General features: G+C 38.4%; 1 protein-coding gene across 1 annotated transcript in view; it reads right to left on the reverse strand.

The window, feature by feature from the left end:
* Positions 1 to 191: 191 nt before the first annotated feature.
* Positions 192 to 16,711, reverse strand: part of FAM81B (family with sequence similarity 81 member B) — a 49,295-nt gene continuing 32,775 nt past the window's right edge. The window contains exons 6-9 of the mRNA XM_046666042.1: positions 13,078 to 13,184; positions 7,664 to 7,799; positions 6,304 to 6,499; positions 192 to 4,639 (exon numbers count right to left, since the gene is read on the reverse strand). Coding sequence (XP_046521998.1) covers positions 4,506 to 4,639; positions 6,304 to 6,499; positions 7,664 to 7,799; positions 13,078 to 13,184 — 573 coding nt within the window. The 3' untranslated portion in view covers positions 192 to 4,505. The remainder of the gene's footprint in view (positions 4,640 to 6,303; positions 6,500 to 7,663; positions 7,800 to 13,077; positions 13,185 to 16,711) is intronic.

Genomic DNA, 16,711 nt, shown 5'->3' on the forward strand with positions numbered 1-16,711 from the left:
ATTTAAAATCCTTCAGGGGCCAGCCCCATGGCTGAGTGGTTAAGTTTGCATGCTCCACTTTGGCAGCCAGGGGTTCGCAAGTTCGAATCCTGGGTGTAGACCTAGCACTGCTCATCAAGCCATGCTGTGGTGGTGTCCCACATAGCAGAAATAGAAGGACCTACAACTAGAATGTACAACTATGTACTGGGGGGCTTTGGGGAGAAGAAGAAAAAAAGAAAAAAAGGTTGGCAACAGATGTTAGCTCAGGGTCAATCTTTAAAAAAATAGATAAATAAAATCCTTCAAATGCTACTGTGGGCCCTAAAGATAAAGTCCATGCTCCTCAAGAGGAGTAACAAGGCCCTTTGTGATCAGATACCCACTCCCTCCAACTTCGTGTTCTCTTTCCTGCTCACCTCCCTCAAGCCCCCTCCCTCACCTCCACCACACACACTTTAGGTTCTAACCCATTGAACTTCTTACATGTGTTCCTGGCATGAGTCCCATTCTCTTGGCCTCCAGGCCTTTGCTTAGGCTGTGCCATCTCCCTGAGCCCCCACCTCTGCCAATCAAGCCCCTTTCCCTTGGTTAATATTTACTTATACTTTAGAGGTCTCAATCTAGATATCCCTTCTTCTGGAAGATCCCTCTGCCTGATTCCCCATGTTTATGCTAAATGCCTCTCCCAGGTGCTCCCATCACACCCTTCACTTGCCCAGGTATTTGCAAGTTTAATTGTTGGTCTTTTCTACTAGACTGTAAGATCCCTAAGGGGAGGGCCCATATTTAGTTTGCTTAATGTTGTATCCTCAGTGCCTAGCAAATGAATGAATGGAGGCTGCAAATATATAAAAAGTAATATCTCACAAAAGTGTGGAGACCCATTTCATCAGGTAAAAACACCAATATGTATGTGTGTGTATATATAGTGTAGAGCAAGTTTTTCCTTCTTGGTGTTTTGGATGCTACTTGCTGCTATTATGAATGACACTAATAGAAGTGGACAGGTGTTTAGTAAGTTTCTGTAGAAGAGGGGGGAGCTGCTGGTGTGCAGAGCATTCTGGGGATGCTATTTCTGGGACCTTGGGCCTATTGCTCTCCTGGCTATCAGGTGGTGAGCGTGTCTACCTCACAATGGGGCTGAGAAGGCAGTTACCTGTGAAACATAAGGTGAGGGATGTGTCTTTCATCTTCAGTGGGGAAGTAGGGTACTTTGAACATTCCCATTTAGTCCTCAGTGTAAATAATTTTATATATTTTTTTCTCCCTAACAGCAGGTTTTTGATAAGAGGGAGGAAATGGCAGGAAACATGGTGTCAGCAGGGTCCTTGGATTTCCAAGCCTGTTTAGATGGGGTTTGTCCCTAAAGTGGAGTCTGAGATATTTTAACATCTGCCTCAAGTTTGCCGATGCATCTGGACTGCAGATTCTGTGATGCTCAAGCATTCTCCTGTATTGGTGGGGAGAGAAGTTTGACATTTCCCAAAGGATTAAGTGTTGGTTTTGGTAAAGAATAAAGTGCATGTATGTTGAGCTGCTCTATGAGGATTGTTCATCTTTGTCACCTTTATGGATCCATTGCAAAATAAATGCAAAGCAAGGGAGACCCAGTGCTCCACTGGTCCCCCGAGCAGAGGTGAATGTAGTGTCAAATGATGGCCCTTGAGCTCCAGGGTCCCCTACTTACCTGAGCCTTGGCAGTGTGTTTACAAGATCGTCGTAAAATTTGCAGAAGACATTTTAACTACAATGAGATCGTTGGTTAAGACCACTCTCTTTCTACTCCAACTTCCATTGATGTCAGGTGCTCCTGGAGTGGCCATGGGCATCTTTGGATCCAGCTAAAGAGAAGTGGAGTTGGGGATACTTTTGGGTTGGACGGACATACTTACATTGTTCATGGTCTCTTCTGTATACAGTTGAGTTGCTGCTGTCCTGAGCTAGCAATAGCTTCCAGGAGTATTCCTACAGACTCCTGTGCCCGCTCATTAGGACAGGACATCAAGAACACGTCAAAGCTTTAAGCTTTAGGTCCTACAATATGTGGATCCACCTTCTCTCGAGGCATAGTTCTCAGGACATCTAGAGTCTGTGCCAATCTGTGGACACCCCAACTTGGGATCCCAAGCAAGAGAACACTGGCAGAGGATCCTTTGATCCCCTACCCCCTTGCATTGCATTCAATTCTATGTAGTACCACCCTGTCAACACCAATGAGGTGTTGACTCATTCTGGGAAAGCTTTTGGCTTGATCCTGCACTATTGTTTGAGCTAGAATTTAGTTGAGAGCATTTTTATTTACAAGGGAAAAAAAATGCATCAGCATCTTTTTTTTGCACTTGCTGTTATGTCCTCTCTGCTTTTGTAGCTATGTCTGTAAAGTAAAAATGCATATGAGTGGGATGACATGGTCCTTGATCTGTGTGAATTCCTAATTTAACCCTTTCTACAACCACTTATTTGGTTCATTACAAAGAGTTATTCTTTCAGCCTACTAGTGTATTTGTTGTGGTTGTTTTATAAAATATATTTTTACTGGAAAGCAAAATATTATATTGTAATAATGTAAAAGTATTAATGCTTAATGTAGAAAACAAAATTATTCATAATCCAATGACTGCTAAGTTTGTTGTAAATTCTTACCTTTGTTTGCTTATGGTTATGCAATATTCTGTTTAACTTATTTAAAAATTGTTTTGACAGAAGTGGGATCGTATCCATGTTGCTTTGCGACTTGCTTTTTACACCTATCAGTGTATCATCGATATCTTTCTGTATTCTTTTTAAAGGCTGGATAGCAGTTTTTGTCTGGTGATAGCATTAATTTAATCAATTCCTTAGGGTTGTTTTCAGTTGTTTTACTATAACAAATGGTGCTGTAATGAGCATCCTTGTTCATACATCTTTGCACACCTTGGAATTTTTTTCCCCCAGTAATAGAAATTTCTAGCAGTAGAATCCCAGGGTCAAAGGATATATACATTTAAAAGTGTTAATAGATGTTTCCAAATTGCCCTCTAAATCATTGTACCAATTTATAGATTCACCAGTAATGCATGAGAGTGCACATTTCTCTATACCCCTGTCAACCTAATAGTATCAATCACTTTAATTTTTTCAATCTGAAAATGGTAGCTAAGGGTCCCTTTAATTTTTATTTCTTTAATAGGTTGAATGTCTTTTCATATCTTCGTTTATTATTGTATACTTCTGTGACTTGCCAGTTCATATTCTTTGCCTGTTTTTTAAAAAAAATTGACTTATTGTTCTCTTATTGGCTTGTAAGAGTTATTTGGAATTACTTGAGATATTAGCCCTTTGTCCTACTGTAACACTTGATTGCAAAGGACACTTGCTATTGCATTGTAAACTCTTTAAGTTCTCCTATGAAAATCCCTTGGAATATAGTCAGTGATGCTGTAAGTAAATTAACAAAAATAAATGGAGATGTTTCATATAGCTAAAAAATTAGAGAGGTGGGCATTGGTCCAAAATTGCTTTGGAAGGTAATTTTGTTCTTTATTAGCAGAGAAGTTGTCACTCTTCTTCCCTAAACCAAGGAAGGAGACCAAATCTGAAGCGAGGGTCCCCTTGCCATGTTTACACAAAGCTCTGTGATGAGAAATTAGTCATTGTTCTAGCAGATAGTGCATGACATGAATAGTTTGTTTTTATTTTTCATGATTTTACTGCCCATTACCAGGCTCTCCATTTAACATTTATATCTAGAAAAGTTAGAAATACTTTAATTTTATAGGAAACTAATTAATGTTTTTGAAGTGCTTCTGAATTTAGCACCTAGATCAAATTATGTTAGATGTTTTTCATGGAAACTATTGTATTCTCTTATTTTGCATGGTTAACCCTTACTTGCTCATAATTCTGATACATATTGAGTATGACAAATCAATATTTTAAATATACATTAGACTTGCTGTAAATATGGGGATTATTAGAAAACAAGAACCTCTGGATTTGAAGTTGCAATTTGACAGCACACTGGCTGTATCTGCCCCACAGACATTCCCTCATAGTTTAAGAACTATTTTGAGCCAGTTGCTAGTGCTTATAAATAGTTTCATATAAAACCAGATTTCTGGTTTCTCATGAAAAACGAAAATTTTGGCAATAATGGATGATATGCATGTTAGTAATGAACTAGAAGTGCATAGTGGCTGTTGTTTTTAGATGGGGTAAGTGGTCTCCAGTTTGCCACAGCCCCAGCCTACTTGACTCATTTCTGTATGTAGTTTGCTCTTTTTTTATTTATAGGCAAATAAAAATATAAAAAGGCGTCTATGTAAAAAAAATTCCTTAATTTTTTCATTAATAAGTTAATGAAGACATCATAAAGCTGCTTCGCTTTATTGGATTTTCTGGTCCATTCGTCTCCTTAAAAAGTTGGTAAGAAATACAGAGATATTAGAAGCAGTAAACATCCCAGAGATATTAGCTTTCTTCTTCACAAATTTTACCAACAAAGCACTCCCTTGCTCGGTGAAAAAGAAGATGGCTGGAAAGTTTTACACTTCCTGGAGTTCCCCTATCTTACGCTGTAATTTCTTTAGGTCTTTCCGTACTTTATATTTCTCTAAATCCATCTTTGTTTTCTGTATTTGTTGGAGGGAGCTGAGAGAGTCATGAATCGATTGAAATCCTGGAAGATGATATGAGAATAGGTATACTTAAACAATGCATTAGAATTTTTTTCTTTTACGAAAGTTGATAATCAGCGGTCCTGCCATAATTGATCATCATTTAATTCAAAGCATATTAAATTCTATTAAGGCCAGTCTGAAAGTGTACAATAATCAATTTCTTATATGTCATGAAGATGCATTAGCAGTAGTGTTTCAACTTGTATCTGGCTTCATTGTGAAAATTTAATTCAATTCCTCTCCTTCCCTCCCTCCAAATGTATTGCATAATGAAATAATTCTGTATTTCAAGAGAGAAATTTAAAATATTTTCTTCTTTCTATATACTTTGGCAAGAGATTTAGATGATCCTTTTTTTTTTTAATTCTTGTTACCAAATTGAAGATAAAGACCACAGATGAGATTTTAAAACTTCTCTGAAAGTAACCTGTTTGAGGGACCAAAGGAGTGGCCACCAGCTGCTCCCCACCCTCGGCCCATATTGTATCTCTCTTCTGCAAATCTAGTCAGTCACGAGCACAGACCTACCAGACCTCAAGCTTCTGAGGTACAGTCCATTTCTTATTCACTGGGACCTTTCACGTAGTCACCTCTCAACACATTTTTATTAAAGGCATAAAAGAGCAAACCATTAATTTGGAATCCCCTTTTGCTAGAATTCCCAATTAGTAAAATGCGGAAACATGTAGATTGCAAATTCCTCTTCAACTCATCCTGGGGTTGTACTAATGGAATGAATAAAATTAAATCTCTGGTAATTCACTAGAGAGCAGGGCCCTAAAAGAAGGGCAGTTAAGTTTGGGTCATGATTCCTGGCCAGGTAATTCATTATGTTGGTTTGACGGTGGGAGTTGGGGGTAGGGGTGGTGAGGGTCAGATTTCCAGGCAGCAAATTTAATTTATATGCCAGGAACAAAATGAGACCACACTGTCTTCCCAAGACACCTCCAAGGCATCTCTATAATAAAGACCAAAATTTGGTAGAATTTACATGAATTTTTCTGAGATCTAGAGGACAGAAAATTAGTTGGGGCTTTCTCTAATAAAGGAACCTTCTGATTCCTGGTAATTCCCTCCAAATTGTGACTCGAGGCAGATGGCTGCTCCACAGCACCTATCCTACATCCTTCCCTTTGACAAATTAGATGAGCCTTTCAAAGTAATCCTCTTTGATGTTAGCGCAGCTTGACATTGCTGCCATTAACCTCCTTAAGAAGAAAAACAGTCATTATACTGGACTCTCTTAATTCATCTCTCTTTCTCACTGCTAAAGGTCAAGTCTCCAGTCTAACATCTGTCCAGGCTCATTACCTGCAGTTCAATGAGGGGCATTTGATTTAGGCTTCTAATTTCATGATATACCCACAAGTCAAGTTTTGCTGATCTCCAAGGACTTTCCAAGACTAAGAATTCTATGATCTTAGCAAAAAAATCTCAGAGCAGTGGCAAGCTTATGATACTGCCAAGTGTGAATGAAGAAAGTGAACTTATTTACCTACCTTCCAGTAGTATGCTGACATTCTATGGAATATTTAGGAAACTCAGATTAAATGTGAAAGGAGGTCACTAATGACAAGATTGATCCTGGCCATTAACTCAAAGTAGAAAACTGAGGGATTGGATAGGAAAGGACTGATGTTGTCAATCAAAGGTATCTGCTCACCTGATTGATATTCATTCTGCATTTTCTCTAATTCACCCCAGATGTGCTTTTCCATGTGGTTCATCTTTTTGGACAGTTTATTTTCTATATGCTTTACTTTGTTTAGTTCTGCTTCCTGTTTCTGTGTGTTAATGAAATTCTCTAATTTGCTTGAAAGCCGCAGTAATTTTTCTTCCATTTTATTTTCAGACTTTTCCTAGAAAAGATAGCATGTGATAAAACACTGCAGAAAATAAAACCTATGTGGATTTGTAATTCAGCTTAAAGAACATATTTAACAAACTCACTTTTTCTTGTTCAATGTGAAAATTCAAACCAACTGCCCTTGTATCTAAAACTGTGTTCACAAATGTAAGAGTTCATCCCTTTGTTTGGTCTTGTTTTTTTGTAGTTTCTGGAATTCTACGTGTTATGAGAGAAAAGAGAGGGCTGAAGTCTTCCTGAAATCCCTTGAGGACTTGGCATTTTAGCCTAGTGTTCAAAGAAGTGTAGTCAAGGAAGGCGTTTTGGATCCTGCTTGACTGGAGCTCCTTGAACATCCTCCGAAATGTTAGATGTCATTATTCCCTTGAGCTTCCTGTCTCCATATGGACTGACTTCAGCAGGAACGGCGATTCTCCGCCCATGGTGTCTATTAGAATTACCTGGACCTTCACACCCCTCCCCCAAATTCTGACTTAATTGGTCTGTGGAGCTCAGAAATTGTAGTTTAAAAGCCCTCCAGGTGACTCTAATGTGCAGCAGGGTGGGGACTGTGGAGGCAGCCTGAGGCTAATTAGCTTCTCTGCTCCTCCTCGATCCCCTCTGGGGAATTTGGTACAGGCTTAGGCAAGACTAACTTGGTTCTCTCTTTAACCCTGCCTGCCCAGGAATGATGGATTCCAGTCTCTCTCTTCCTTGTGGTGAGAGGCTTCTTCCTGCAGGTGACGCTGTGGTCGCCTAGTGCTGCCTAGAACTGGTGGAGGAGTCTGCCAGAATCTGAGAAAGAGCTAGTAGTGCAGAAGTGTTCAAGCTTTATTGCGTCTAAGCATCACCGGGGAGCTTGCCTAGAAGCCCCCAGAGGATCTGATGTCTCAGCTCCAGGTTGGGACCAGGAATCTGTGTTTGTTAAAATTCTCTTTAAGTTATTCTGGTACAGGTAGAGCACACTCAGAAATGTGGGTTCACAGAGTTGGGGAGTAGCAAACAGGACCAGAAGGCAGGCCTCTGGAGTCCTATTCTGGTGATGAAAAAAGTAAGTTACCAACACAGTGAAGGTTGCTGTGAATGTTGAAATGTAACTTTCAAGACCTTTACTCATTGCTAACATCCAGAGAATAACCCGGCGGCTGCTTACTTCATGAATAACGGAACTCCTTACCAGTTTCTCCCGGAGTAGCTTCAGACACTGATTGATATGGCCCAGGAGGTCTTGTTGATATTTGATGAACTGGTTTTCTGTCCATTTTTTGTTGTTCTCAACTTCCTCACACAGATTATTTGAAAGTGAATTAAATCTAAGGGGAAAAGTAGTTTGTTCTATTTTAATAGGTAAATTTAAACATACACCCAAAATTTAGTATTAAAAAGTCTGCCATTTTTTCAGAGGATGAGGCTGTGTGTCTAGCAAGTACTTAAGTGTTGGTGTGGGAGGTGGGGCAGGGGAGCACACTCTGAGTCCCTGCCCTGAGCTCGTGTTCAGCCCAGCTGCTGACAACACCCCTCCACATACCTGAAAATACATACACATAGCAACAGGGACACAGCCACACAGAATGCATGTGTCATCCATGCCGACTTCCTCTCAGGGCCCAGGGCACATTGCATGTGTGGGGAAGAAATAGTTTGGTAAGTCACTTGGGGTGGGAGTGTTATTCTGTAGTGGGGGTTTGGGAAACTTTTTATGTAAAGGGTCAGATAGTAAATATTTCAGGCTTTGTGAGCCATATGGTCTCTGTTGCAACCACTCAGCTGTGCAACGACTCAACACTGCCATTGCAGTGGGAAAGCAACCGTAGGTGATAACAAATAAGCATGGCTTATTTACAAACAAATAATAAACAGATGAGCATGGTTGTGGCCTAATCTAACTTTATATCCACTGAAATTTTCATTTCATATAATCACATATTGTGAAATATAATTTTTTATTAAAAAATTTATTAGAAAGTGTGAAAAACCTTCTTAGCTGTGGGCAGATTTGGCTAAGAGGGGTAGTTTGCAGAACACCTGCTCTACAAGGGCCACTATGAGGCTGAGGGAGGAGCTGGACCAGAGAGGCAGAGAGGACTTGCATCATCTAGGGGAGGAGAGAAAAGGCTGGGGTAGGAAGGGGGAAAGGGAGAAGGAAGAGGGCCCCATAAGGACTTTGGGATAGCAGTGGTTGTCTTTTCTGTCTGAGGCGAAATCTTCAATAAAGTCTCCATAGCCACCAGTGGGTCTCTGAGTGGTTTCTTTGGGAGGTTGGGTGGGGGGAGGGCTTAAAGAGGTGTTGGGTTACTCATGTGGGGCAAAAACAGAAATAATAGGCAAAGGTGCAGGAAGGGACTACTGGCATCAAGATGATGCATCATAGGAGTATGAAATAGAGAATGAAAGATTTTTAAAAATGGAAGGGGATGTTATTACAGAGATTAAAAGTGTTGGAATTATATATCATCAATTTGAAGAGTCACTGCAGAGTGGCTGAGGGTTTGAGCAGAACAGGGAATCCACATCTGTAGTGACTGAGAAATATGGGACTGAGAAGAGGTGGGATGAGCTTTGGGGACCAGCAGGGGGTATATGTATATATTTTCTATGTGTGACTTGCTCATGGTAAAATGTTAATTTCAAATTCTCTTTTATTTATTTTTTTTCTTCAAGATTGGCCCTGAGCTAATATCTGTTGCCAATCTTTTTTTTTTTTTTCTTCTCCCTAAAGCCCGCCAGTACATAGTTGTATATTCTAGTTTTAGGTCCTTCTGGTTCTGCTATGTGGGACTTCACCACAGCATGGCTTGATGAGCCATGCTAGGTCTGCGCCCAGGATCAGAACCAGCAAAACCCTCAGCCACCAAAGCGAAGTGTATGAACTTAACCATTCGGCCATGGGGCCAGCCCCTTAAATTCTCTTTTAGAATAGGCAAAATATTAGATTAGCAGGAACAATGCATGTTGTTTGTTATTGAGAATATTCAGACTACCTTGCAACATGTGGGTGGCTTGAAATAATAGTTGCTTTAGTGTTTTCAGTAAAAATTATATGCAGATAATTTAGTTTGTGATTTTTATTATTGGAAATTGCTTAAGACATGCTAGATATATACTGCATGCCTCTCTAGCTCTCCTGAAAAAGTGTTTGGATGAAGAATTGGAAAAGACAAGTTATGTGAGGCCATTTTCATTTTTATTTAGATCAAGGATTATTTAGCAATGTATGGAGACATTTTTGGTAGTCACAACTGGGAGGTGCTACTGACGTATAGTGGATAGAGGCCGGGGATGCTGCTAAAGTTCCCACAATGCACAGGACAGCTCCACAACAAAGAATTATCCAGCCAAAACGCCAATCAAAAGCACCGAGGTTAAGAAGCCTGGATTTAGGTGAGGAAATCAAGGACTAGGAAAAGTTAATTTTCTAATAGTTAGATTAGTTGTAGTATAATAGCTAAATTCTAATCTTCATCTCTGAATTATCACATTGGTTTGATATAGAGTTATTTTTCACTCAGAAGGCATATCTTGCTTCAAGTGAGTACCTCAACTGTGAAGATGATGAAGTTGATCCCTCTTCCTGTTCTTGGTCCAATCGTGATTTCCAAACACCTGTGCTACTGGCTAACAGCTGTTGGATCTCAGACAAATAAGTTTCCAACTCATACATGGACAACCTCATTTTAGCCAACTGTTTCCTATGTCTGGAGTACTCCTGCCCTCATTTCATTCAAATTTATATTCAAGCACTATTTTATCGCGGAAGTTTTTTGGGGGTTTTTTTTGCCACACCAAAAAACAAACAAAAAAATCCCTCTCCCCAGCTGACTCTCTAGTCCGTTACTCTACTTTTTCTCCAAAATGCTCATCAGCATGCACTAGATGCTAATTGGTGTGCTCCTCCACGAGAACCTAAGTTCTGTGAAACAAGGGTTCTGCTTTGTGCATGGCTGTAAGCAATGCTTGGAAAATAGAAACTGCCCATTGAATAGCTGTTGAATAAATGATGCATTCTTTCTCATACAATGCTTTTGTTAGGGCTGTTTACAAATAGCAAATCATAGACTCGTCAAGTTATTTAGAGACCTAATCTTCAATTTTCATCTTCCCTTCCCTGTCTCTGGTGGAAATATTAATTAATAGTAATGGTTAAGGGGGACAGCACATTCCTAGATAATCAATCGTAGCTTTACACTTGAGAGTCTAGCCTTCAGTGCTCACCTTTACTGTGTAAATAAAGGAGAGCATTTACTCTCTTCACTGATACAATATTAACATCCCTCTCAAAACCAAGGACCACTAAATGTGCCCAAGTAACATCTCTGGAAGGGCACGTGGGTAATTGAAATTCTGAAACTAAAATAAAACGATAAAGAATTAATTACTACTTATGATCCTTTTATTACAAGGTTTTGCCTGCAATTGGAGACTCACTTTCCTGGTAACAATCAGAAGTCAGACTCTGTCTGTTGGTAGTTTATTAAAATATGAAAGCATTTTTTAAAAAGCATTCTCCTTGAAATATAAAAAGGATAAACGAATGTTTGTATGTTTTTTTCTTTCCTTAGACTTTTTCCTGACATAATAGACATGATTTTCCATGTAAGAATATACATGTATATACACACACATACACACATACATACAGTGTCCTTTTTCTGTTTTATGCTTATATTAATAGGAAGGAAAGTGTAGAAGGATACATCCCTGGTGTTAGCATTGGTTACATTAGGAAGCTGAGGTGGTGACATCTTTTTTCATCTTTGTTTTATTTTGTTTTTTACAATGAATGCATATTACTTTTTAATTTAAAAGAGTCAATGGAGAAGATTTAAATAAAAAACAGTCAATTGTGTAATTAAATGAATTATTAGAGCTCATAAGTATTTGCCTGGGGAAAAATCTGGCTTATAAATTCAATGTTACCTACTGTAATACTAATGAAATTTGAAGACTTCATTATTTCAAGTGAGAAAAAGATTCAAGTTTATACTATTACAAAAGTGTCCAGATTCAGGTTTAAACTCTTTAGGTGATTCATCTATAAGCCAATTTCCCACAAGATTGAAAGGTGAACAATGATTCAGCATCATCAATAAAGCAGTTGCCCTAGATCTCAAATATTTCCTTTTCCCCTCGTTTTTGTTAATATCCTGCATCCCTTTAAACCAATCTTCCATTTCAGATTATAAGTTCCACTTCTCCCCCAATAAAATCAATTTTTAAACAGTACTTCTAGGAACAGTTTACTTTTCTACTTCTTTTCTTTATCTTCATTATAAGCTAAAGCGATTAGATCAAGCACCACACAGGTACTTACTGAGCATCCTCATTGTACTAGAATTTAAGAACCTAGATATCCTTTTTTGTTTTTTATGACAATTAGCCCTGAGCTAACATCTGCCACCAATCCTCCTCTTTTTGCTGAAGACTGGCCCTGAGCTAATATCCGTGGCCGTCTTCCTCTATTTTATATGTGGGACGCCTGCCACAGCGTGACTTGACAAGCGGTGCATAGTTCCGCACCCGGGATCCGAACTGGCGAACCCCAGGCTGCCAAAGTGGAATGTGCAAACTTAACCGCTGCACCACCGGGCCAGCCCTAGATATGTTTTTTTAGGGTATGAAGAAAGTGGATCTCTTCTGTTTACTCAAGACATTTACTTCTCTGAGTTTTAATGATGACTTGTTTTTCATCAGTTTCTAGGACACACGTATTTCCCAATTTAACATCTCTGAAATCAGGTGGTGTCTTAAAGTGATGGTGTGCTATGTTTTAATTGTTATCTTCATGTCTTAGAGGTACAAAAACATAATGGTGCATCTTATAATCAATGACACTTAGATCAATTGAAATACAGTAGAGATGGGGAAAATTGGAGAAAGCAGAGTATATTCAGAATACCGGGTTTGACCAAGACCTTAAACCCAAGGGATGTGGGACAGAGGAAAAAGAACAGGGGTAGAAGGGGCGGATAATACCATCCAAGTGACTAGAATTTTCTTTTGCCTGCACCACGACCTCAGGAAATGGTGGTCATGTAAACAAGAAAGGAGGATTTGAGGACAAGGAGGTCAGTAATTTGAATGTTTGTGCACTGTCTCCTTTACTGCTTTCTCCATTGCCTGGGGGACAACTCGGTGTCCGATGGAATAGAGACCAGTCTTAAAACAGAGATGACGTAAAGGAGCAAGTAGAGGATCTCAGAAGAAATCTTAAAAGAAAAGTTTGCAAATCAAAGTTGTTTTAAAAATTGATAATTTTGTGGAATCAATATATTCCATAAGGGGTTACACTGAGGCAATTTAATATACAATTGATAAGTTAGAATGACTCTATAGGAAAGGTCAGGATAAGTATCAATTCAGTTCAGATGTTATGCAGACAAAGAGAATGACAAAATTAGTAGCATATTTCTTATTTTATTGTGAATATTGTATAAGTTATTTAGTGCAGACTGTTTTCTTCCTTAGTTCGTTGCTTTATTTCTTGGCCAGGTTCAAATTGCTGGGATAGGTTTTTATTTAATGCCAACGCTTTCATTAGGCAAAACCCTTTGGAATACATTTAACAGAAGTCAAAATCTTCCATTCACTTACTTGAACTCCAAAATGTTCATTTCGTGGCGATAATCCCCCTGAAGCATCTTGAAATTTGAGATTTGCTCAGAACTGGAAGTCTCTAGCCTTCCTAAGAGCTGCATTACCTAATGAAAGTGGAAAAGGGAGCTATTTGTGCATGTGAACAAGACCACGAGCACTTATGTTAATTATACTTTTTTCCTAAAGGGGCCAGGAAACAAACACACTGGAGCCTAGGGTGCATTTGCATTTAAAAATGGTTGTTTTCAAAGGAATGATTCAACAGTGATAGAACTCTCTTCAGGGAAAGAATAATAGGGAAGTGTTCCATTCTGCTGTCTATAATGCTCTTTATGGTAATAGACTACCTAAAGATATAACAATACATTGTTATTAGTTTATCAATTTGTTAATCTGATTATTTCTTTACTTTCTATCTTCCCAGTTACCCAGTTACAGTGTAGGCCACTATATCTTCTATCACCACTGTATCCTCAGTGCACCTTAGGTGACCAACAGTAAATGCTCACCAAATACTTACTGAATAAATGTTTCAATGCACAATTAGGCTCTGAGGAAAACACACAAGAGTGGCCTAAGATTAGGTCTCAGGAATTTCCCGGTAGGATTCTGACGTGAGCAGAAATGAATCCCAAGTGAAATGACTTGGGGCATTTAAGATAGGAAGAACCAAGTTCCAGTTCTGGAAGTTAGAATAAGGGTGCCTTCCACGTTGCCAGAAATGTTCAGGAAGTTCCTTTAGGTGAAAGGACTGGATTGGAAAATAGTTGCAGAATTGCAGTGCATAAAGATGACTAAACTAATCACTGCCAAGGGGAGTCAAACTACATGATTGGCTTTGGCCAAACAGAATTCAATTCCTGAAACAGATGGTTATGTGGAGAAGAGTAGACACTTAAAATCGGAGTTCTCTTGGAAAAGAAAAAGGTGAATAATGGAAGGGTTTGAATAGATAAATGTTGGGTGAGCAACCAATAGCACATGAATGATTATTTATAGGAGATACACTTAAAACAGGCTATTTTTAGGAGGTGCACTTAAAGGCAGAATTGTTAGTAAAGAAATAATGGGTAAATGTATGCCTGGCAAAAGCAAAGGAAAAGAAAGCAGGTAAAGCAATAGTGTTAGATAAAATGTTATTCAAGGCAAAATACATTAAATGGGACAAAGATGGTCATTTTCTAGACGAAGAGTAGAATTCATGGTGAAAAATACTAAAGAGTTTTGAACCTTTACGTATTGAACTAAAAAGCAACAGCTGTAAAATTACAAGGATAAACTAACAGAGATGATGTATTAGTGATTTTAAATAACTTCTCTTGACTCTTTACTTGTCAAATAAGTAAAATATAAATAAGGATATAGGAAGATAGGAAAAATATTGTTTATCTAATAGATTTACACACCAAATGATCTAACTTGAAAACAGCAAACACTCATTCTTTCCCAGTACCCGCCGAGCATTTGCAACTAAGCACACGTGTGACTATAAAGAAACTCTCAAATTATTCTAAAAAGCAGGAAAAGCATACCATAATTCTAACTATACTGCACTAAAACTAGAAACCAATAAGAAAAGTATAAAGAAACAAAAATCTAACTATTTGAGTAAAAACACCTATACTCTTTTACTTCTATTGTTTAATTCCAGTGTTTCACATGAAAATGTTCCTCTCAGATCTCCCACTATGAGGAGCATAATTGGCAAGGGCCTTGATTGCTGAGTGTAAAACCCATCACCATGTGTCCAGGCCGTACTTCCCACTGGCTGGCTGCTTCTAAGCAATGTCTGGGGAGCAGTCCTTTGATGAATGACTTTGGCTCAAGGAACTTGATGAAATTTTGTTAGAATGGCCATCTAACACCTTTCTTCCCAGTCTTTTTCACAGAAGTCAGATCTGTATTGCAGTTTGATGGCTCTCTCCATCTCCTCCAGCTTCCTCCCTATTTTCCTTCAGTTTTTTCCCTCAATAAATCTCTTGCAAATCTAACTCCTTTATGGTATTTGCTTCTCAAAGACTAACACAAGTGTCAAAGAATAAATCAACTCTGCAATTACAATTTACTTAGGAAAGGATGATGAGAACATTACGTATCAAAAGGACACAGCCATATCTATAATCAGAGCTAAATTTGTGGCATTAAATGTTTCCATAATTATCCAAGACAGAATGAAGCTATGTAAACTAACCATTCGTTTCACAAAGTTAAAAAGAGAATGACAAACCTAACCAAAGGAAAGCAGGATGAAGAAACTGATAAATTGTGGTAGGCAGAATGGATCCACAAAGATGTCTGTGCCCTAATCCCTGGAACCTCTAAACATGTTGTGTTAGATAGCCAAAGAGATTTGCAGCTGTACTAAGGTTACAGACATTGTAATAGGAGATTATCTGTCTTATCCAAGTTGTCCCAATCTAATCATATGAGCCCCTAAAAGCAGAGAACTTTCTCCAGCCGAAGTCAGAGAGAGGCAGCAGAAGATGGAGTCAGAGAGCTATGAAGCGTGAGACTGACTTTACCTTCTATTGCTGGAGAGAGGTCAATGGGAAACATCAGAAGGAAGGTGAACAGCTGGAGGAATATCAGTCCCCAGTTGACAGCCAGCAAAGACCTCAGTCCTACAACCACAAGAAACTGACTTTGGCCAAAAACTTGAATGAGCCTGGAAGAGGATTCATCCCCAGAGCCTCTCCAAAGGAACGCAGCCCTGCTGACACCTTGATTTCTGCCTTGTGGGACCCTAAGCAGAGGATCAAGTCTAGCCAGCCAGACTTTTGACCTACACAAACTGTGAGATAATACATTTGTGTTGTTATAAACCACTGCTGTGATAATCTGTAATGGCAGTGATAGAAAACTAATATACAAATGTTAAAATAATTAATAAGAAACAGGAAAAAATTATAGGATTGACATGTAATTCCAAGGGTTGTTTCTCTGAAAAAGTAACAGAGAAAATTTGAGAGAAAACATAAATATTAAAATTAGGAATCAGAAAAGAGAGTAGTTATAAATATCTACGATCCAAATAACATAGCAAAAACATTCACAAAGCTGAAATTAAAGATGAAATGGAAGCCCAATAATTATGCAAGACTTTAATTCATTTCTCTCAATTCAAGACAGAAGAATTAGATGAAAAAATAAGTAAGAATACATAAGACCTAACCTATAAACTACTTTTTTATAGATCAACTGAACTTTGTACCCTAAAAATACAGAATGCACATTCTTTTAGAACATGTACAAAATTTTACTCTCTGGCCACCAAAAAACCGCCTGAAAATGTTCCAAAAAACTAAAACTGGTATACACAACAAATTTTGATTATAATGAGATAAAACTAAAAATGAATACCAGGATAACAAAACAAAAACTCCTTAACTCAGGGGGAAAAAACCAACAACAACTGCTATTTCAATCAAAAGAAAAATACAGTATGCAGTTGCAGAACTTCTAGGAAACAACGAGAATACTACATATCAAACCCCAGGGGATACAGGGATAAATGAATGTTCAGGGAAAATTCACAGTCATAAATTCTTATATCAGTAAAAAGAGAATGAATGTATATGTTTCAAAAAGTTAGAAAATGAACAGCAAAAGAAACTGCAGGAAAGGAAAAAAA

The sequence above is a fragment of the Equus quagga genome, chromosome 7 (genome assembly GCF_021613505.1).
Source record: "Equus quagga isolate Etosha38 chromosome 7, UCLA_HA_Equagga_1.0, whole genome shotgun sequence".
In the NCBI taxonomy this organism is placed as follows: Eukaryota; Metazoa; Chordata; class Mammalia; order Perissodactyla; family Equidae; genus Equus; species Equus quagga.